The 23,221-nt window shown below is 41.8% G+C and overlaps 1 protein-coding gene and 1 long non-coding RNA gene across 2 annotated transcripts in view; one reads left to right on the forward strand and one right to left on the reverse strand.

Moving 5' to 3' along the window:
* Positions 1-7,462: 7,462 nt before the first annotated feature.
* LOC144230824 (uncharacterized) lies at positions 7,463-9,375 on the reverse strand. The gene is made up of 2 exons (XR_013334892.1): positions 8,281-9,375; positions 7,463-7,715 (listed from the first exon to the last, which is right to left on the reverse strand). It is a non-coding gene; the product is annotated as an uncharacterized LOC144230824 (long non-coding RNA).
* A 192-nt stretch (positions 9,376-9,567) lies between these two features.
* MRPS14 (mitochondrial ribosomal protein S14) overlaps positions 9,568-23,221 on the forward strand; it is a 28,244-nt gene continuing 14,590 nt past the window's right edge. Inside the window, exons 1-2 of the mRNA XM_077763141.1 lie at positions 9,568-9,671; positions 20,159-20,317. Of these exons, the coding sequence (XP_077619267.1) occupies positions 9,627-9,671; positions 20,159-20,317 (204 nt within the window). The 5' untranslated portion in view covers positions 9,568-9,626. The remainder of the gene's footprint in view (positions 9,672-20,158; positions 20,318-23,221) is intronic.

Below are 23,221 nucleotides of genomic sequence, written 5' to 3' on the forward strand. Positions count from 1 at the left end.
CTTGTCTCTTCAGAGAGAAGGCAAGGCTCTCCTGGGCCTTCCAGGGGAGAGCAGAGCGACCACATCTGCTTGGGTTTCAGCAGAGGAAGAAGTGTTCATTATCATCAAGGGTTTGTTGGGTCTGGCTTGGTGCAGGGAGGCATACGGGGTCCTAGGAACACAGAGGCTGAGCCTTGTCTCTGTCCTCATGGACTTTACTTCCGTTCTAAGATTGCTTAGATTATTCACGTCAGCATCGTGGTGTGGTCTTTGTCGTGCCTGGAAAGGGAGAGACAGAGGGCACCTTTTTCTTCAAATACTAGGCCAGCAGGTTGAATCCAGGGAGGCTGAATTTGAAGGAAAAGTCCATGAGCGACGAAGAGAGAATTTTGTGCCAGTCTAGTCCTTTTCTGGTCAGATCAGCAGTGTCTGGTTAGGACACGATTAAAAGAAAAATCTGAATTATTGCAATCCAATAAATATTTATGAGGACCTACAATATACACCAGACATTCTACTAAGAATCTGGGATTAAGTTGAAAACAGCACATTGCCTTAAGGGACTTTCAAATGAGCTGGGGAAATACAAATAATATACATATATTATGATATATATATTTATAATAATATACATAGTATATAATATAATAATATAATATATAATTATATATATATTGACATCTTGGGGAACATGTCAAAGAAGTACAACATTAAAGAATGTGTGCATGAATGTATCAGTCCCACCCTCCCTGACTTTGACTTCTCTTATGGGAATTGTAATAAATATGCACTTACCTTTGTATATCTCTTTAGAAAGCAGATGGCCGAGTCCTGAGCACACAAATTATAAGTCATCTTAAATGGAGCCAAATAGGAAAAGAGCAACTTGGAGGTGAGAAGAGGAAAAAAGAGGTAAAGAAATTGAGGTGCTGGGGTACCTTGGTGGCTCAGCTGGTTAAGCGTTCGACTTTGGCTCAGGTTGCAATCTCACGGTTCATGAGTTCGAGCCTCGCATCGGGCTCTGTGCTGTCAGCGTAGAGCCCACTCCAGATCTTCTGTCCCCTTCTCTCTGCCCCTCCCCTCCCACGCACATGCTCTCTCTTTCTCTCTCTCAAAAATGAATAAACAAACAAAGAAGCAGAAGTGCTGGCATTGAGCTCTCAATAAAGTAGATAAGCGTAGAGGGTTGAATAGAGCTCACCCAAATTCATGGCCTCCTACAACCTCAGAGTGTAACTTAATTGAAAGTAGGGTGTTTGCAGGTATAATTAAGGTAAGGATTGAGATGATATCATACATGCTTAGAATGGCCTAAATGCAAATGAGAGTGTGCTTATAAGAGTTCAAACACATGGGGAAGAAGGCCAGGGAAAGACGAAGGCAGGGACTGCCATGTGATGCCTCAGGAAGCCGAGGAATGCCAGGAGCCACCTGGAAGAGGCAAGGAGGGATCCTCCCCTAGAGCCCCTGGAGGGAGTGTGGCCTCACCAGTACCTTGATTTGGGACTGCTGGCTTCCAGAGCCCTGAGAGAATACATTTCCATTGTTTTAAGTCACCCAGTTGGTGTCAACTTGTTCCAGCAGCCACAGGTAATGAGCACAGCGAGGGAAAGTAAACCAGGCCCTTGACCTGGGAAGTGGCCTTGCTGGAAGGGGGGTAGAGAGCTAGAATGGAGAGTGGAGTTGCTAGCACGGGCTTCTGCACAGGTACTGTTGCCGAACCAATGTGGGTTCGTTCCGTGTTGAGTTACAGACAGACTATGGCTGGGGGAGCCGCCTCACACAGTTCTGTGTATTTGCAGCAAATAAGAACATGGGGAATAACTTCAAAGCTGCGTCCCGCCGAACGGGGGTGAGTGGGCTCCTTTTACGAGGGCTGCAGGTGGACGTTCCAAGGTGGCACGTCACGCACAGGCATGAAGCTGCACCTGCACTCTCAGAAACATGCCTGTACATACTTTGCATGTCTGGCTGATGAAGCTCATGCCCTTCCCAGAGCAGAGATTTCAACATTTTAATGAAGCTGAGGTAACTGTCAGGCATGGGATGATTCATCCAGGCAAGCATCTTCCTGGGGGTCCTACTCAAAATGTTTCTTTTTCTGGCCCCCTCAATTCATTAGTTAGTTTCTAAAAGATGAAATTGATAGAGGCATCTAGGAGTTTCCTGAATTCTGGAGTTCTGGCTGATGACCATACCACACCATGCCTGAAACCATGAAGCCTGGGACCTGGAGAGGAGGGTTGAGAATTACCTGCAGATCTGTGCCTCGTGTCTTTGTGCCTTTGTGTTCAGACTCTTCTAAAGAAGATTATTCTCAGCCATTTCTGTGTCAAGCACCAATTTACTTGACATCGCTGAATCATAGCAGAATTAAAAAAACAGTAATGCAGGGGTGCCTGGGTGGCTCAGTTGGTTAAGTGGGTTAAGTGTCCTACTCTTGATTTCAGCTCAGCTCATGATTCCAGCATCAGGGGATCGAGTCCCATGCTCAGTGTGGAGCCTTCTTAAGATTCTTTCTCTCTCTCTATTTCTCTTTTTCTCCCCCAACCCCGCTCACACACTCTCTCTCTAAAATAATAATTAATAATAATAATAATAATACAGATTGCAGCTATGAGCCAGGGAGCCAGATCTTGAAGAATGAGTGGGTCCACCCACCTCATCGCCTACTCCTCACCCTCATGAATGGCTGAAACGACTATGTGCCTGGAGTTCAATTATGCATTTGATACATTAAGCTGAACCTAATGGAGAGTTTGCTCGAAATAAAGGCTTCACAAGGAAGAGCCACCGAGGGGAACCTTGTAAGTTGGGGAATCCAATGTGGTGAGAGGTGCTTGGCAGAGACAGGAATCATTGCTGCAGAAGGCTGGTGTGATCACAGATTGAGATGAGGGGTTTGGACTTTATTCTGTAAGCAATGCGGAACTACCAAAAATAAGTAGCCGTCGTGTTTTAGGAAGTTCAGTCTGGCAGCAGAAAAGGGGGGATGCTTTTGTGGAGAAAGTCATAGGTTAAGTAAAAGAAGGGGGAGTAGGGAAAAAAAGCAATTTGGAATCCAGTTGATACAAATTCAGGCAAGAGACGAAGAGGGTCTGGCCTATAGGAGCCAGCAGCAATGGAGACTATTAAAAGACAATGAGAAGTAGAATCAATGAGATTTGGATGATCTGTTTGGATGGGATATTTCTGTCTTAGCCTGAATTCCCCTGCTACTGGCCCAACATTCCCCAAAACAGAACCTAAGACAGAGGTTTATGTGCAAGTAGTAGCTGTGGGCAGCCAGCCTGGGGAGTAGGACGGAGGGATCAGGGCAGTGGAAGGAGCAAAGAGGAAAAGGCAATGCCAGGACGTGTCCCTACATCATGACTGGTGCTCCATATCTCTGAGCCTTCAAGTGGTCACAGGAGACGTGTTCTCCACAGACTTCCATCCCTCATTGGTTCAGGGTGTCCTCACGGGTGTCCACAGCCCTGCACTTGGTAGCCCTGCATGTGCGAGTGTTAAGCAGACCCCTGGTTCCTTAGGTGTCACATGTGGACCTCAGAGAAACCACAGAGCAATAAGCAAGAGGTGCTTGAGGTCAGCTTGCGGTACTGTCTCACTGCACCTGAGCTCAGTTTTATATTTGACTATGTTTCATAGCACCTTTCTCCTGCTTTTTGAACAAGGAGCCCTACATTTTCGTTTTGCACGGGAGTCCTACACATCACATAGCCTGTCTTGCTGGTAATTCCTACAAAAGAAGCAAACTCAATCGAAAACCCAGGTCCTACCTGAAGATATTATGTCATCATTTTATTTCGAGGACAGTTGTGTATACATGGGTGTGGGGGGGTGTGTGCGCGGGCATGTTTCTAGTTTGCATGAGGCCTGTGTGCGGCAACAGGGGGAGGTGGGCCCCGCGGGCCTGGGAGCTCAGATGTGGTCTTACTGCCACCTTGTGTTCGGTCTGTGCACAGCATGTAGCTCCCAGAGGAGGCTCGCTCCCCAAGTAAGGGCGAAGGCCACCACTCCAGGGCCACGCTGGTGCACCAGTAGGGTTACTGTTCAGCAGGTGGTGTTTAATGAAGGCAGACTACCTGTAGACACTATTTTAGAGCCAGGGCTGAAAATGCCTCTGTGTGTGTGTGTGTGTGTGTGTGTGTGTCCCTGTGCCTTTCTCTTTCCACACCATCTTTTACTTCACTCCTACATTCCTCTTCTTTTCCACCCCCTCCCTTAGCCATCCGGCACACGGAACACTGAAAGCACAAGAAGTCTGTTGAGTTAAACCACAGCCCACCTTTCCATATGTGGGCGGCCTGGCCATTGAGGTGCCTCCTGGAGAACGCCAGGGTTGTGAGGCACTGCAGGGGCGAAGCCGGGAGAGGGTTCAGGTCCTGGGAGGCTGCTGAGTCAGGTTTCCTGTCAGCCTGGACTGCTGGGCCTGATAGGGTCTCTAGGGACAGACACACAGCCAAGTAAATATTCTTACTCTGTGATTCCAGGGGCTGCGGCCAAGGAGCCCTGGTATTTACCACTTACAAAATAGTGAAAAGGAATAATTAATCCTCCCCCAAAACAGGGAGGATAAGGAAATGATCGATCCCATATTGGCTATAGGCTAGACACTAAAGGAACAACTTATTTGATGGTGGACACAGAGGAGACAGAGAAATGAAGCCCAAGGGGAGAGCGAATGGCTCGGTATTAAATACGAATGAAGCAACTATCCCTGATTTCTTTATTTCCTCCTGCTTTGTCCAGGGCTCTGACCACACGTGTCCCCAAGGATTAGCAGAGGAGGTTGACTGGAGCCAGAGCATGACCCCTTTGTTATGTCCGTGGAGAAATACACGTTCCAGGTATTTTGGGTGAGATACTAGAGGCATGAAAAGACAAGGACTGATTAATACTTTTAAATCAATGTGAACATTTTTGTCCGTCTAAAAGTAAAACATAAATTATAGGGAAATTGAAAAAATTATAAACACATAATTATAATCAGTAATCTGGTCTCTTGCCTATTACTTAGTATTTGAGTTATTTCCTCCTTAATCTTTTTATATCTATCTATCTATCTATCTATCTATCTATCTATCTACCGATCTATCCTATAACTATACCTCTATCTTTAACCATACGTTTTTCAAAATTTGGAACCCATCGGATTTTATAAACTGGAATTACAACATGTTATTTCTTAATGCATTTAACTCTGCCTCTACTGTTAGAGTTATTCATTTAACTCTCCCTTTACTGTTTTATTTATGTGTTTTTATTCTAAATAATCCCATGGCACATGTCCTTATAAATAAACTTTAGAATTTCTCAGTATATCCTTGGAATAGATTCCTTAAAGTGGTATAACTAGGTCAATAGATAAAAATCTTGAAAACACTCTTGCCAAACTGTTTTGTAGACAAGTTATGGCAAATTATATTGCTACCGCTAGGATAGGAAATTACCCACTTCCCCACACTCCCCATAACCCTGAACTTTCTTTTAACTTTTGGTAATTTGCTAGATTAAATTGTCATTGTTTTAACTTGCTTTCTCTTGGAAACTAGGGAGGCTGAATATACTGCGTTATTAGACATCCTGAGGGTTGTCTGCTGGGCTTTAAGTTTAAAAAGATATTCATCTACGTTTTCTTCTTTTTTTTTAAGCTTTGTTAGTATTAACTCTTTAATGTATCTATGGTAAGAGGCAAAGATATAATTAAACACTTTTTCCTGGAGCACCTGGGTGGCTCAGTTGGTAGAGCATGTGACTCTTGATCTTGGGGTTGAGTTTGAGCCCCAAACTTGATGTAGAGATTGCTTAAAAAAAAAAAGAAACAAAAGAATTCTTTCTCTAAATCTTTAACCAGTTGTTCCACCATCAGTGATTGTTATGCTCTCTTTAATATATGAGCAAATTGAATTTACATTGGGGGATTTTTCTGGGCCACCTGCTTTAAGTTCCTTTACCTGTCTGTTGATTTTGGCACCAGTACTGAGCCCTAGTTCGATCACTATGGCTTTATAATATATGCCATTTTAATATCTGGTAGAGCAAGGCTATTTGTTATTTTTCCTTTTCAAAAACTTCATAGCTTTCTATCTCATTTCCAGGTGAGCTATTCTCTTACATAGATTTTAGAATTATTTTGTTAAGAAAAAAATCCATTGGAAGTCCCCACACCCCTATTGGAAGTTTTGATTGAAATGGCATGAAACGTTAACCAATTGACATAAGTAAGGTTTGTAAGCAAGGATTCCGTGACAGCAATCAGGACTTTCTCCTTGAGCCATTGCTCCTCCAGAGGACAGAGTGAGGATTTAGAGCCTGGGCCGTGGTCTGGGGCCTCGCTCTGTGAGCTTAGCAAGTCCCAGAACCTCCCTGTGCCTCAATTTCATCATCTCATACATCATCTCTTGTTATTTCATTAGGCCCAGAATCAACATGGTGCCTGGAACACCTTCTCACAATCAAATCTCAAAACATTGAATGATTAAATTTTTAATCTGTCCATCCAAAAAGTACCTTCTAGCCTCCAGAGGAAAGACTATCTGGAAAAGGCAAAGGCAGTATAACTGACAATGGGGACTATCTCCAAACTCTGGAATCTCCAGTTGCATATAAGCATGAGAAGGGTAGGGATTCCCTTCTCTCCCCTGCCTCACACACACACACACACACACACACACTAGGCACTTAATATGTATTTGTTGAATAAATAATGAATGAATGGTGATCGTTCTCCTGATCCTAAATTGCAGGACAGTAAGGCCAAGAGTCTTCCCCACCTTCTGTCAAATGGCCAGGGAAAATCAGACTTCTTAGGAAAACCAGACTTCTTAGGAAAACTCAGGTAAAGTGAGCCTTATTTAGGCCTTGCCACGCCTCCCCCCACACACACATAAATGGAGGAGGGTGCATTGGAGAAAAATCTTGGGCTGTTTTACAAAACCAACACATTAATCAAAGAAGACCCTGGAATTTTCTCTTACCATCTGAAAGCTGTCTATGTGACTAGACAGAGTTACCTAACTGTACTCTTAAAGTGAAAGACCGTGAGATACTAATGCTGTTTAAGACATCTGTACATACATGTTCCCAGCAGCATTATTTGCAATATTAAAGCAAATGTCCATCGACAAATGAATAGAGACACAAAAGGTGGACTATCCATGCCAGGAGTATCAGTCAGCCATAAAACGGAATGACGTACAGACACATATTATAACACGGATAAAACTTGGGACACATTCACTGAAAGAAGCCAGTCACAAAAGGACAACTGCCTGCTTCCACTTATATGAGGTCCATTGAATAGTCAGATTCATAGAGACAGAAAGCAGAATAGTGGCTTCCAGGAGGTGGAGGTGGGGTGGGGGAATAGACAGTCATTGTTTTCTGGGTGCAGTTTCAGTTTGGGAGGATTAGAAAGTTCCAGAGACGGATGGTGGAGTACATGAATGTACTTAATATCACTTAACTGTACACTTAAAAATAATTAAGATGTGAAATTTTATATTATATATATTTTACAACAATAATTTTAAAAAGTTACTGATGCTGTTTAAAGATGCTTTCAGGGGTGCCTGGGTGGCTTCGTCGGTTGACCATCGGACTCTTGATGACAGCTCAGGTTATGATCCCAGGGTCATGGGATTGAGCCCTGAATCAGGCTCAGTGCTGAGAGTGGAGCTTTGAGATTCTCTTTCTCTCCCTCTGCACCTCTCCTCTGCTTGCATGCATTCTCTCTAAAATAAAATAATAACAATAATAATAAACATTTTAAAAAGATGCTTTAAGGGGCACCTGGGTGGCTCAGTCAGTTGAACATCTTGATTTTTGGCTCAGGTATGATTGCACGGTTCATGAGATTGAGACCCACACAACAGGCTCCACACTGGATGTGGGGCCTGCTTAAGATTCTTTCTCTCTCTCTCTCTCTTTCTCCTGATGCTCCTTCCTTGCTCTCTCTCTCTCTCCAAAAAAAAAAAAATGCTATTAGAACTATTTTTACAGAAAGGAAGCAAAGGGCCACTGTACACAAAGCTGGCTCACTCATTTCATGATCTGATTTGACGACCTTCAGTTGTGGGGAGAGAAAGGCATCCCATGGGCTAACATTAGGAATAGATGCTAGGGAGCCTGGGTGGCTCAGTCGGTTAAGCGTCTGACTATCAGCACAGAGCCCGGAGTCTGTTTCTAATTCTATGTCTCCTCTCTCTCTGACCCTCCCCTACTCACGCCATCTCTCTCTCTCTCTCTCTCAGAAATAAATAAAACATTAAAAAAAATAAAAAAGGAATAGATGCCTACCTGACACTGGCCCTGGAATTTTCTGATTCTACCTTGACAGCAGCCCATGTTGTTGTTCTTTGCTGCCAGCTGACCTCAGTCAGCTCCTCCCCAGTCCATTAGAGATGTTCCAATAAACTTGAACCTTTAAAGAAAGGAGTCTGCATTCAGCTTCCCCCAGAAGATGTAAGTAGCACACAGGCATCTCCTCACTTCACCCATCGTCACTTCCAAGATACAGGTCTTTGCCATGCTGATATACGCTCCTTGATATTCTTCTACCAGAATCGTGGGTAGGCGGTACTCTCCTTACATCCAAAGGAAAGGGGCCCCACAGAGTGTTCACTCTAGACCAAGGACAGCTGCTATAAAGATGACCTAGAAGTTCCCTGTAATATAGACTGAAAACTTTTCATTTATTTAAACTAATCTCTACACCAAACGTGGGGCTCCAACTCATAAACGCCAAATGAAGAGTTGCTTGCTCTTCCAACTGAGCCAGCCAGGTGCCCTGGAAACAGCAGTTTCTAAATGGCAATGTTTCTCCCTCCCCTCTGAAAACCCCAAATGTTTTAACATATATAAAAATCCTGGACATGTAAATGGAAACAATTTTTATCATTGCCATCATTAACATGATAATTATCACCATTATAGGGACAGAAAAGATTTGCAGAATCTACAAGAAGGACAGAGAAGAAGGAGTTGGCAATAATTCCAGGTTCATGGCAAATAGCATCCTAAACTGGATGGAGGAGAAGCAGGTTGACTGAGACATAGAAAGGCTCAGGGAAAGAGAAATTGATGAAGATGAGCTGGAGGGTCTGGGAGTGGAAGGAAAGTAGGTGGGTAGGAACGAAGGGAGCTCATTAGTATGTAAAACTGAAGAATGAGGCGCCGGGGTGGTGAGTTGGTTAAACGTCTGACTTCAGCTCAGGTCATGATCTTGCAGTTTATGAGTTCGAGCCCCTCCTAGGCCTCTGTTCTGACAGCTTAGTCTGGAATCTGCTTCAGATTCTGTGTCTTCCTCTCTCTCTGCCCCTCCCCTGCCTGCATTCTGCCTTTCTCTCTCTCATAAGTAAACATTAAAAAATAATAATACTAATAAAAATTAAAAAGCTGAAGGAAAGTCTGCAACAAGGCGGAAGCACAGAACTGCATCATTTCCAAATCCGCGCTCCCTTCCGGTTTTTTATTTGCCCATGTTCCTTGAAATACCGCGAGAACGCGAAGCCAATGAGCCCTCCTGAGGTAGGCTAAAGATCCGCCTCTGCCCCGCCCCCCACGGCCCGGGCCCCGCCCCTCGCGTCTGCGCCGTAGTTTGCAGTCAATAAAATTGCGCCCGTTCGGCGTTTGGGGCGAGCAACATGGCGGCCTCCATGCTGGGTTGTTTGCTTCGGACCGTACGGCAGGTCAGGACCGCGCCCTTAGCCCCAGTCCTCCGTCTCCCCACTGAGTCCCCAAACCCACGGGTCCCCTACTACTCTGCCCGCTGTAGTGTCCAGTGCGGACCCGAGCTACAGATTTGGCGGTGTTCCTAAGCCTATAACTGACAGGCGTTGAAAGCTTCAGATTGCCGCCGATTTATAAGAAGTTCGTGCAGGTGGAGAAGAGAAGGGGTCCATGGATTGAGGCCCCAGGGATCCCCAGCGTTAAGCAAGGAGATCCGAGCGAAGAAGCCTTGACGGGAGTTCAGCGAGGGAGAGGGAAAGCTTGGAGAGTGTCGTGGCCCAGAAGCAGGTGACAGAATTGCTGGGAGCAGGGAGTAGTCCGCTCTCTGCTCAGAGTTGACAGACCTATTAAAAGGGGGAGAGAATTGGCTGTTGGTTGTAGTAGTGTGGAGGTTGGGCCTTCATCATAGCAGTTTTAATGGCGTGGTGGGGCCAAAGCGTTCAAGAAAAAGTGAGGAAAGAAATTGGGAGACTACGAGGGTAGACAGACCCTTGCAGATGTTTTGCCACAAAGGGGAGCAGAAAAATGGGTCAGTAGCTGGAAGGAGAGGTGGGTTAAGAGTGTTTTAGGTCCTTGTGTTTTCACGTGACAGAAGTTAACTGCAGGTTTTGGTGTTAAAGAGAAAGATCCTGTAGCGTGGGGAAAATTAAGAGAGGGAAGACTTGCTGGAGCTGTGCCCTGCGTAGGTAAAAGGTGCTGGGACTTCTGTTCCATTATTTGGTTTAAGGAACATGGACATGGACAACATCATCTGTGGTGGCATTGTCCAATAGAAATATAATGCCAACTACATGTGTAATTTAAAACGTTCTAGTAGCCATGTTAAAAAAGCAAAAAGAGGGGTGTCTGCGTGGCTCAGTTAAGCATCCGACTTCGGCTCGGGTCGTGATCTCAGGTCATGATCCCACGGTGCTTGGATTCGAGCCACGTCAGGCTCCGCCCTGACAGCTAGCTGAGAGCGTGGAGTCGGCTTCAGATTCTGTGTCTCCCTCTCTCTCTGACCCTCCCCTGCTCATGCTGTCTCTCTCTCAGAAATAAATAAACATTAAAAAAATTTTTTAAAAGCAAAAAGAAACGTGAAATTAATTTTAATAAAGTATTTGAAGCCAGCATATCTAAAATATTCCTTCAATATGTAATCTATGAAAATGACTTATGACATATTTGCATTCTTTTTTCATACTAGATCTTCAAAATCCAGTTTGAATTTTACTTATAGCACATCTGTTTGGATGCCAAATTTTCCACTATTAAAATGGAAAATGTCCTACCAAAACAATAAAGTTGTTTAATATTTACAGCTGCTTCAGTTTAATTTTTTTTAATTTTAAATGTTTTATTTAATCTTGAGGGAGACAGGGAGACAGAGTGTCAGCAAGGGAGGGGCAGAGTGAGAGAGGGACACAGAATCCAAAGCAGGCTCCAGGCTCTGAGCTGTCAGCACAGAGCCCTATGCGGGGCTTGAACTCAAAAGCCATGAGATGAAGTCAGACACTCATCCGACTGAGCCATCCAGGCGCCCCGACTTCAGTTTAAATTTTTAATGAATTAAAATTAAATAAAATTAGGAATTAATGTTCCCCAGTTGTACTAGTTGAAACATTTTGAGTGTTCGGTAGCAATATGTGGTTAGCGGCTACTCTATTAGAATGGATCTTTAATAACAGGAGGGAATGTACAACATATGATTACAGATGCTGGTAAGTGGGTAGATTTAACTGGATGTTTATGGAAGTTCCTGATTGCTTCTAATTTTATAATTAAAGAGAAGTCATCAGTGGCATGTGAGGATGTGGGAGCAGGTGTTAGGGATTTAAGGAAAGAAGAAATGGTGTGAAATAGGAGTAGACGGGAAAACTAGTAACAAGAATTGAAGCAAGTACAGTGATGTTAGAGAGGGGCCAGAGAGTTGAGGATGTAGGAAAGACAACATTGTATTTACACACGGAAATTCAGGCTGGGTAAGAGGAGACAGGAAATCGAGAGCCGAGAGTGAAAAGGTGGTAGGATCAATGACTTAAAAACCTCACAGGAATTGTTATTGGGGTGTTTGAAGGAGCAAGCTAGAAATAAGCAATAGAGAATGAGATACACAAAACTGAGATAATAGAAAGCTTGCACTTAATGGTAATAAAAGACTCAGAGCAAGGAAATAAGTACAAAAGTCACTGGAAGAGGGGAATTTGAGGTACAGAGAGATCAGGAGATATAATTTCATGTATATTGAGCTCACCAAGAATTAGGACAAGAATATTGGAGAGAGAGCATCTGACTCTTTTTTTTTTTTTAATGTTTATTTTTATGAGAAAGAGGAGCAGGGGAGGGGCAGAGAGAGAAGGGGACAGAGGATCTGATAGCTGGCTCCACACTGACAGGAGAGAGCCCAGTGCAGGGTGGAACTCACTAAGTGCAAGATCATGACCTGAGTGGAAGTCGGATGCTCAACCAACTGAGCCACGCAGGCACCCCTAAGCATCTTCTTCTTTTTTTAAATGTTTTATTTATTTCTGAGAGAGAGAGGGACAGCGTGGGGGGGGGGGTGATCAGAGAGAGACACACACACAGAATCTGAAACAGGCTCCAGGCTCTGAGCTGGCTGTCAGCACAGAGCCCGGCGCGGGGCTTGAACCCACCAACCATGAGATAGTGACCTGAGCCAAAGTTGGATGCTTAACTGACTGATCCACCCAGGTGCCCCGCTAAGCATCTTATTCTTGATCTCCGCTCCTGTCGTAATCTCAGGGATCATGAATTCAAACCCTGTGTTGGAGCCTACTTAAAAAATACTAATATTGGAGAGAGTAATAGTGAGCCAGGATCTAGATTCACTTAAAAATGAAAGGGAGACTATGGTAGATGAGTGCAAGAGTGAGGGTTGGTGGGAGGTATAACTCAAAAGCATTAAAGGCACAGCTACCTTTCAGGAAGGAAGGTTTGGGAGCTGTCCTGAAGAGTGAGCGGTACACTTCCCTGCACACCTCCATGCCCAATTGTGGGAGAAAAAACCTCCAGGGGAAGCTATCAGGAGGGATTCAAGATTCAGCTAGAGCAAAAATCTGCAGATGGTCAGAGAAGTTGAGGATTTCAAAGATTTTGATGACCATACAACATGAATAGGGCCCAGTGGAGGCATTTGGGGAGGTGACAGGGACAGGATAGAATGTGTGCAGAATAGATTGCAATCTCATATATACAGCATTAACCAGTAAGAAAATACTAATAATAGAAATGTAGGCAAAGGATGTAAAACATTCACAGAAGTAATGTAACCGACCAATAAATGTTTTAAGTGTGTATTTCTAGTCAGAAAAAAATTATACAAAAAAAAAATGAGAGGTATTTTAAAATAAATAGAAACCTACAGGAGTTGGTAGAGAGGAAGTTGATTAGGAATAGTGTGGGAAAGAATCAAAGGAAAATGTTTAATTTTGATTTCTAAGTCTCCTTAACTTTCAGTTTCGTAGGTAAAAGCAAACTGTACATTGCCCCTCAACACGAATTGTTTCTTTCAGCCAGAATATCTCCCCTTGTCTTATGAATATATCTTGCTCATTTTCCTTTTGGGTTGGGGCAGACTTCACGTTCTCTCCATTTCCCCACGCCCCCCCCCCCCCCNCTCTCTCTCCCTCCCTCCCCCTTCCCCCTAGAAATAAATAAAACATTAAAAAAAAAATTCTGTCAGTCCCTTCAAAGCCTTAGTGAAGCTTCCGTTTCCGGGACACTTGTTTCCAGCCCAGCTACAGTGACCATGGTGTTCATTTGACTCAGTTATGTGTCAAATCAGTATTGAAATTCCATTTGTGCTGTCTTACTTCCAAAGGTGATTGTAGAATTGTTGTTTTTCTCCATGAGAATTTTAGCTCTGAAGGCATTCAGTTTATCTTTTATTAATAGATTGGGCTTTCCAGTAATCTCATCTTCACTTTTATATTATGTATTATGCTGATGTATATTTCTATGAACAGCTTTTATTGGAAGCCATCATTACTTTCTGTAGCCGAAATTTAATTAACACGTAGCGTTTGCTCTGGTTTGGAAGAGTCTTGAGTTTCTAGTGGCCTATACAATCTATGCCTGCAATATGTTAAACAAAATGCAGCTGAGTAAACTTAAAGATCTAATTGGCTTTATTAAGTCATTCTTGAGTCAGGCACCATCCCATCTAGCAAATAGAGGGAAGCTCTCAGGTTCTGTAGAAAATAAAGATTTTTATAGGAAGGAGGATGGGGCAAGAAAGTCACCAGCAGAATAAAAGAATTTTTTCAGGTAAGATCACCTTCCCTTAGGGGGAAAGAGCATGGGGGTCTTATGCAGATGACCTCATCTTCCTTCACGGGGATGGAGGGCCATGTGGCACTCATTGGCACCCACCAGAAAATTCCCAACTGCCCAGTTAAGACTGCTTTGCTGGGGGGAGGTTGAAACTGCAGTTAGATCAGGTATTAAGCCCTGGTTCAGACTTGGGTCTGTGGTTTTCTATTTTACAGTTAACCCCTTTAGATCAAACTTATGTGATCAAAATTAAAGGCATTAGCGCCACTCTCAGGTACCAACCTTAAATTCTAGCAGTTTCTATTATTCCCTTGTGTGACCCATCCATAGGTCATGGCTTAACCTCTGGGATATTCACAGGTCATGGCTTCGGGTTCACAGTTTTTTAAGTTGGTCACTTTCTTTGTTCCTTAGATGTTTCAAGTCCTTTTTAATTTTTTTTTTTAAACAATCCCTATGCCCAACGTGGGACTTGATCAGCACCCCAAGATCAGGAGTCGCACACTCCACCAACTGTGCCCGCCAGGCACCCACAGATGTTTCAGGTGTTAGGGAGATCATTTGCTTGGTGGTTAGCAGCTGTGAACATGTATTTAAAGCTTTTAAGAGAATACAGCAGACCACAGAAATTCTTACAATTGCTAGAAGCCAGGTAATTCCCAATGCATGGAGTGCACTATAGAACTATGGTTCTCAAGACCCAAACCAATCAAAATTAAGTAATTCAAAGGACCCCATGCAAGGAGCTCCCTTTTTAAGCCAAGGGGCTTGTTCTGTGATCTTATGTAATTGAGTTTCAGTTTCCCCAGAAGTGTTAATCCAAGCAGAGCAGGTGGTGGCCATAAGCACAGACATTTTGCTCAGATAAAAGAAAACCAAGAGCTGTTTTATTATTAAGGATCTTTATTGGGCTGCTGTTGCCTTAGCAACAGATTTTGCAATAATTTTAAGAATGAAGGCAGAGTTCTTGATCATAGCCTCATTTATGTGTATCTCTAACCAGAGAAATAGGGACTTGTCAAAAGGAATGAATCCTGAGTCGTGAAAGCCTCCTGGTAGGTCCTTTTTAACTCAACAATGTAAATTCAGGGGAATCGACAGATGAGATGTCTTATTTTGCTTGTGAAAAGTTAAGAGCACAGTTAGATTTTTTTTTTCCTAGCCTGAAATTACAGAGGTTATGTCCTCCTGGCAACAGCCTGGCAGATACGGATGGGGACATTAATCTTTCCAGGCCAGTGCCAGAGCAAAGGAAAAAGAATGGATGGATTTTATGTTTTTAATATGAAATCGATCTGTCATCTTGGGCTGAAGCAGGCTGCCTCAAGAGCAGCTGCTTCTCTTTCTTGTCATTTTGATTTAGAGGTCTGCCACATCTGTATGGACAGGGGAAGTGGAGCCTTTTATTTTTTTAAGCTGTGGGTTGTGTACCCAAGACTTAATACTTTTTAGTTTTACTGTAGCATCAGTGGTCAGGAGTACTTGGTAAGGTCTTTTCCAGTGGGGCTCAAGAACTGTTTTTCTCTGAGGATGTTTCCAAAATGCCAATTTATCCACGTGTCCCAGTCTTACAAATACAATGTAAAGACTTAGTATTACTTGGGGCGCCTGGGTGGCTTAGTCGGTTAAGTGTCCGACTTTCGCTTAGGTCATGATTTCGCGGTTCGTGGTTTCGAGCCCCGCATCGGGCTCTGTGCTGACTGCCAGCTCAGAGCCTGGAGCCTGTTTCAGAGTCTGTGACTCCCTCTCTCTCTGACCCTCCCCTGCTCACGCTGTCTGTCTCTCTGTCTCTGTCTCTCCTAGAAATAAATAAAACCTTAAAAAAAAAAGAAGACTTAGTATTACTTGACAATGCTTCCCATGTTTTACTTATTTTTACATATTTTCCCCCAGCTCCTTCCCCTTCCCCCTTTTATATGTTAATTAACAAACCTTTCAGAATATTCCAGGTCAAAGACATCATTTGTTTATTTTTAAAGTTTATTTGAGAGAGAGTGCACACACGTGCACATGAGCCAGGGGAGGGTCGGAGATGGGGGGAGAGAGAATCCCAAGCAGAGCCTCAATGAGCCCAGCCCTCAGTGCACCTCTAACTCAGGAACCCTGGGATCATGACCTGAGCCAAGATCAAGAGTCACACACTTAGGGGCGCCTGGGTGGCTTAGTCGGTTAAGCGTCCGACTTTCGCTTAGGTCATGATCTCGCGGTTCGTGGGTTCGAGCCCCGCGTCGGGCTCTGTGCTGACTGCCAGCTCGGAGCCTGGAGCCTGTTTCAGTCTGTGACTCCCTCTCTCTCTCACCCTCCCCTGCTCAGGCTGTGTCTCTCTCTCTCCTAGAAATAAATAAAACATTAAAAAAAAAAAAAGAGTCACACACTTAACTGAGCCACCCAGGTGTCCCTTAAAACTCATTTTGTAAAGTAATTTCATTGTAGTCTGAACCAGCTTGATCACACATTAAAATTTCTTCCAAAGACTCCTTTTCCAACAAACATGTAACTTTCTTCCCCTACGTTTTGGTTTTGTCATGTGTTTTTCTTTAATTTGTTTTCCCCTTAACAAAAATTCATCTCTAATTCTCATACTTGTTTTTAGTGGAAACATATCTTACTTTCTTGGCATTTGGAGATGTTTCCCTTATTTTTAGTAGTTTCAATTACATGTATTAATTTGAATTTTTAACCTTAGAAACGAATTTCTAGTGAAAACTAAGAAGTAAGCAATTGTGAATGGTCTGGTAACCAACAGTCCTTAAATTTGCAAATATATGAATACATTTTATAATTTCAAGAAACGTGTGTCTCTTTGAATTTTTAAAAATATTTTTGAGAGAGAGAGGGAAAGTAAGGGAGGGGCAGAGAGCGAAGGGACAGAGGGTCTGAAGCAGGCTCTGTGTTAATGGCACTGAGCCTGATTTGGGGCTCAAACTCACAAATGAGCTCTGAGATCATGACCTGAGCTGAAGTTGGACACTTCACCTACTGAGCTACTCAGACTAAGTATTTTACTGTAACATTAACACATCTAAACCTCTTTTAATTTCTCTGTCATAAGAATCCAAAGGTACATAAACCTGTGTTTAGTAATTAATGTTTTAGTACTTTGTCCTATTTGGAAAGGATCTAGATATTTAATGAATTTATCTTAACTCATCATTTAACTTAGCAAAACTTTAAGTTTTCAAGTTACTAAAAAGATTTAGAGAACTGTTTTATGTCTCTATTTTTTTATTTTTTTGAGAGACCAAGAGCGAGTAGGGGAGGGGCAGAGAGAGAGAGGGAGACACGGAATCCGAAGCAGGCTCCAGGCTCTGAGCTGTCAGCACAGAGCCCAATGGGGGGCTCAAATCCACCAACTGTGAGATCATGACCTGAGCTGAAGTCAGCCACTTAACCTGCTGAGCCACCTAGGTGCCTCTGGAGACAGTATTTTAAAAGGTTACCTAAAACTTTTTATTTATTTGCTAAATAATTATATTTAAATTACCTACCAAACATTAAGCGTTAGACAAAATCAGCCAGTATCCCAATCTGCTATTTTTTGGTGGGCAGATGTAAACGATATCTTAGGTAGAATAAAAGTTATGTATTTAATGGTGATAACTCTAAAGATATGTCTGTTTTGAAAGTAGTTTTCATATCAAATCTATTTTCAGATCACATGAACTTGAAAAACATTTGAGTTAGTTTCTAGCTTTCTGAGAGTTTTAGAATGCCCAAATTTTATAAGCACTTGCCTTCAAACCAACTAAATAGAACTCTTTTACAAATTAATTTTAGCAGTACCATTTGGAGTTTGAAAAAATATCTCATATTTACAACATATATGGACACAAATACATAGGTGAAGTATAAACAAAAATTTATAGCTTTTGTTTTTACTAATATTTCCAAATACCTCCTTGTTTTTATTTATCTTTTGGATGAAAACTTCTCCCTAAAGTTTTGCATTTTAAGGAATGGCTCTTAGGTCCTAGAGAAGGTGGGGTAGAAAATTTACAGAAAAAATATCCAAGTTTTCCTCAAGGTGGAGATTTGGAGCATATCTGTCTGTTATCAGAGGTGCTAGAGTCTGGGCCTAAGAAGCCTTTCCATAGTTTGTATTTAAAAGGGCGCCTGGCTGGCTCAGTCAGTAGAGCATGTGACTCGTGATCTAGTGGAGGCTACTTAAAGAGAAGAAAAAAAAAAAAAAGGGCCTTTTTCCACCACTTTTTTTCCCTTTAGTCTCAGGTGATTGCAGAGTGTGCTTACATTTCAGAGATGTGATAAGATTTCATCATTTCAAGGGACAGAGGAAGTAAAAAATATTTTTATAAGAGCGTCAGGATAATTGCAATTTAAAATTTACCTTTTTTCTTAAGTACAGGACAATTTTGTTTCAATATCCTGGCCTTTTATAATATGTGCATTTTGAAAATAGACAAGGTTTAAAGATTGTTAAAAATAGGTGGATTTTGACTTGTTTCTAGAGTTTCATTTCTGGTCTTGGAGATTTGTAAGACAAAGACCGTTTTTCTCCAGAGAACTGGGTCACAGCCTGAATATCAAGGAACTGGCTCACCTTTTTAAATGGATTTACTTCTTTTTATCAGGGAGATTTTTACCGAAAATGAGAATCAAAAGATTGCTGTCTTTGTACAAGTCTGTATAAAATAAAGCATTTTAACAGAAGCCTTCTTTCTGGTTATACAGTTCAACCTTGGCATCTCTAAGCCTTCTATTAGTATAAAGTATTAACTTTATCCTTTAAAATGTTTGCTGCTGTTCAGGGAACGTGAATTCTCTGGTGGACGGTGGGGGGTGGCTAGGATACATCTGCAAAGGTCATTGCATGAAAATGCCTGAAGCGGAATGGGATTGATCATAGTAAACTAGACCCTCCAGTTTGTTCCCCAAGCTTCTGCTAAACTCACTTTCTGCTTTCAGCATTTACAAGAATAGCTGATATACTTTGAACCTAGAGATTAGGCTGGCGTGCTCTCTGTGAATCTTGTAGAGAATGGGAAGTTAAAACAGACAGGGCTGGATTTTAAGAAGGGGAAATTTTGGGGTGTCTGGGTGGCTCAGTTGGTTAAGCCTCTGACTCTTGGTTTCAGCTCAGGTCATAATCTCAGTTTGGTGGGTTTGAGCCTGGCATCAGGTTCTGCGCTAACAGCACAGAGCCTGCTTGGGATTCTCTCTCCCCCTCTCCTTCCCCCCTTCTCCCCCTCTCCTCCTTCTCCCCCTCTCCCCCTTCTCCCCTCCCTGGTNCAAACTTAAAAAAAAAGGGTTATTTTCATTGGATGTGGACATTTATTTGTCTTCAGTCTAATTTTTGTTCTTTAAAGTTTATTTAAACTTTAGAGAGTGCATGTGAGAGTATCTTTGGTTAAGCCATAAAAAGGCTTACTGAGAGGGGGTCATTAAAATTAATAAGACCCTACTTGTCAATGGCCAGACAACAGAGCCTTTAAATTGGCTACATTGGGAAAAAAAATTATTTCTAAAGAGCTCTCAGTTGCCTTATTAGTAGAATGGCTAGCTTTAGGGACTCCTTTGACAAGATAAAAGAACAAAAATTAGGGGCACCTGGGTGGCTCAGTGGGTTGAGCATCTGACTCTTGGCACATGCATGGCACATCCATGCAGTAGAATATACAACCTAAAGAGAAGGTGAAGCTTTTTAACATATGGATGTGAAAGATCTCCAAGATACATTGTTAAATGAGAAAAAAGAGGGAGGGCATGAAACGTGGGATGAGGGTGTGTATACGTACTCGTATAGACAAAGGTCTCTGGAAGGACACGGGATCTAGTAACAGCAGATCCCTTTGAAAGTGGAGGGGTGGTCATTGGGCAGGTAAGGAATGAGGTGGGAGAGAGTCTACCCTGAATTTCTTCTTACACTTATTTGGTTTTTAAACCACTATTAGCCTAAGTAAAGGTCAAGCAGAATTATAATAAAAATCTAAGAAAGTGTTTCACTTTCCCACACGCCTTATTGGCATTATTAATACCGCCATTTTGGCTTAATGTCTATTTGTAAGGTTATTTTGAATTAAGGTTATTTAAGTTATTAAAATGATCCAAAATTATTAGAAATAAGCTATTAGGTCATAAATAGTAAAAGGGATCACAGAATGGGAGACACTAGCAGAGCCTGGGTCTCACTGTCTTTCACCTTGTTCTTGTCTTTTAGATGGTTCCTTCATCAGCTTCAGGCCAAGTTCGAGGTTATTACGTAGACTGGAAAATGCTGCGTGATGTCAAGAGACGAAAACTTGCCTATGAATATGCAGATGAGAGGCTTCGAATCAATTCCCTCAGGAAGAATACCATTTTGCCGAAAGACCTTCAGGTGAGCTAATTAAGATGCGTCCCCATGTACCACAAGATCATTCTATCAGAGCATCGTTGATACTGTTGTGACTTAGTAACAAAATAATTTCTGGAGAATATGATCAAATTCTCCCAGTCAATACAAATTAATACCCTTGAAGTGATATTGGTGAATTTCAGATTAAAGAGAACTTTTCATTCCTAACTAGCCTTTTAACTGTTTCAGTAGATGGCCCTTAGAAAGTACTGGTGCATGGTAGTCACACAGAAATTGGACAGTTATTTTGACCTAGGGTCTCTCCCCCATTTCTTCGCACTCTTTCAACTCTCAAGGTATTGGGAGACTGTGCTGATGATTGAGGCCATGTGCCTCATTTGTGGCCTAAGCTGTTCCTCACCCAGGGCAATGGGCGCCTTCATCTCTGACCTCCTTCACCCACCTTTGTGTCCATCTGGTTTACTTTCTTGTCATATTCCTTAACTTAAATAAAAGGATGTCAACCCTGTTTGGTTTCCTGAGACATATGGGTCCTACACCTGGGTGGTGACACAGCACACCCGCATTCATGAGTCTTCTTGAGAACCTAAGCTCAAACTCAAGGCTACTCACACTATCAAAAGCTGAGAGTAAAATAAAAAACCACTTATAGAAGCTGGCTGAATAATATACAGGCCATTCATTACCATTAATTCTTTTAAATCGTGTCTAGATTAGCCAGATCAGTGGAAAACCGAACGTCCTACACCATTGTTACAGCTTTTACCATATAGCATTAAGCTACTTGCTTATATTATGGAGTAATAAGAGGAGGCCTCTGAGAAACAACTTAAGATGTTGTGGAGAACGTTATTTATAAAGACCCTCCCCCCCCATTCCCCGCTCAGAAGAAATGGCTCTGGTATAAAAACCAGCAATAGCTGTTCGAAGACTGTGAGTTACAGGAGCTGATCCTGGCTCTGAGTTGCCTACCAAGTAGTGTACAGATCAGACTTCTGTCCCAGTTCTGACAGACTTCTAGGCTTTTCACAGTACACGCTATTGACTCCTGGTCCCTGTTCCCCAATTTCCTTATTTGTAAACTGACTTAAATCTTTTTAGGAACAAGGAGAGGTATATATGTATATATAATAGGTAAATACATACATAATACATAGCTATTTTAGGACAGCCTCCATGAAACTTGACTTCCGGCCTGTTCTCCTCTCTAGTCCACTTTATATTTAAAAGTGGCACATACTATCTACCATTCATTGACTTAATTGTATTTTATAGAATTCACTAAATATTTCATAACGGCAACACATGCACGAGCTTTTGGAGATTAGGAAAGAAATTTTTTTTTTCAGCTGTGCAACATACATATTTGATTTGCTAATTCTATATATTACTCTGTGTACCATGATAAGTGTAGCCATTGTCACCATACAATGTTATCACAATATTATTGACTATATTCCCTATCTCTGTGACTTACTTATTTTATAACTGGAAGTGTATAACTCTTTTTTAAAGATCGAAGTATAATTAACATATACTGTTATAAGTTTCAGGTAACTAACACATTGATTCAATAATTTTGTACATTACTCAGCCATAAGTGTAATCACCATGCAACATTATTGCAGTATTATTGACTGATTTCCCCATGCTATACTTTCCTTTTTTTTGGTTTTTTAATTGAAGTATAGCTCACGCACACTGTCCTGTTAGTTTCAGGTGTACAATAGTAATTCAACAACTCTATGCACTGCTGTGCTCTCCACTGGAGTAGTTACCATCTGCCACCATATAACACTATTTATGATACATTGACTATATTCCTTATGCTGTACCTTTCCTCCCTGTGACTTCTTCATTCCATAACTGGAAGCCTGCACTTCCTGTTCTCCTTCACCCCTTTTGGCCATATACCCACGTACTTGCCCTCTGACAATCATTGGTTTTCTGTTTTTTGTGGGTCAGTTTCTATCTTAGTTATTTGTTTGATTGTTTTGTTTTTTAGATTTCATATATAAGTGAAATCATATGGCATTTGTCTTTCTCTGTTTTACTTATCTCACTTAGTATAATAACCTGTAAGTCCATCTGTGTTATTACAAACGGCAGGATCTCATTGTTTTTTTTTAAGGCTGAGTAATATTCCATTGTATATACGTATACATCTTCTCTATCCATTCATCTATCATTGGACACTTGGGTTGCTTACATATCTTGACTATTGTAGATAATGCTATAATAAGCATAAGGGTACATATATTGTTTCAAATTAGTGTTTCTGTTTTCTTTGGACAGATACCCAGTAGTGGATTATTGCATTGTATAGTATTTCTGTTTTTTCATTTTTTGAAGAAACTTTATACCGTTTCCCATGGTGGCTGCACCAATTTATACTCCCACCAACAGTACAGGATAATTCCATTTTCTCGACATCCATGCCAATATTTAATCCTACCCATTCTGAAAGTTGTAAGGTGATACCTCATTGTGGTTTTGATTTTGATGGTTAGTGATGTTGAGCATCTTTTCATTTGTCTGTTGGCCATCTGTGCCTTCTTTGAAAAAATGTCTATGCAGGCCTTCTGCCTATTTTTTAATTGCATTATTTGCTTTTTTGGTATTGAGTTGTATATGTTTACATATTTTTATGTAAATATAAATTATATACTTATATATTTTGATATTAACCCCTTATCAGATGTATTATTTGGAGATGTCTTCTCTCATTCAGTAGGTTGTCTTTTTGTTTCATTGATGATTTCCTTTGATGTGCAAAAGCTTTTTTTGGTGTAGTCCCAATAGTTTATTGTGTTTTTGTTTTTCTTGGACATATATATAGAAAAATATTGCTCAAGTCAGTGTCCAGGAGATTACTACCTATGTTTCCTAGGAGTTACGGGGTTGCAGTTTCTTACATTTAGGTTT

Source organism: Crocuta crocuta, unplaced genomic scaffold (assembly GCF_008692635.1).
Source record: "Crocuta crocuta isolate KB4526 unplaced genomic scaffold, BGI_CrCroc_1.0 scaffold3, whole genome shotgun sequence".
Taxonomy (NCBI): Eukaryota; Metazoa; Chordata; class Mammalia; order Carnivora; family Hyaenidae; genus Crocuta; species Crocuta crocuta.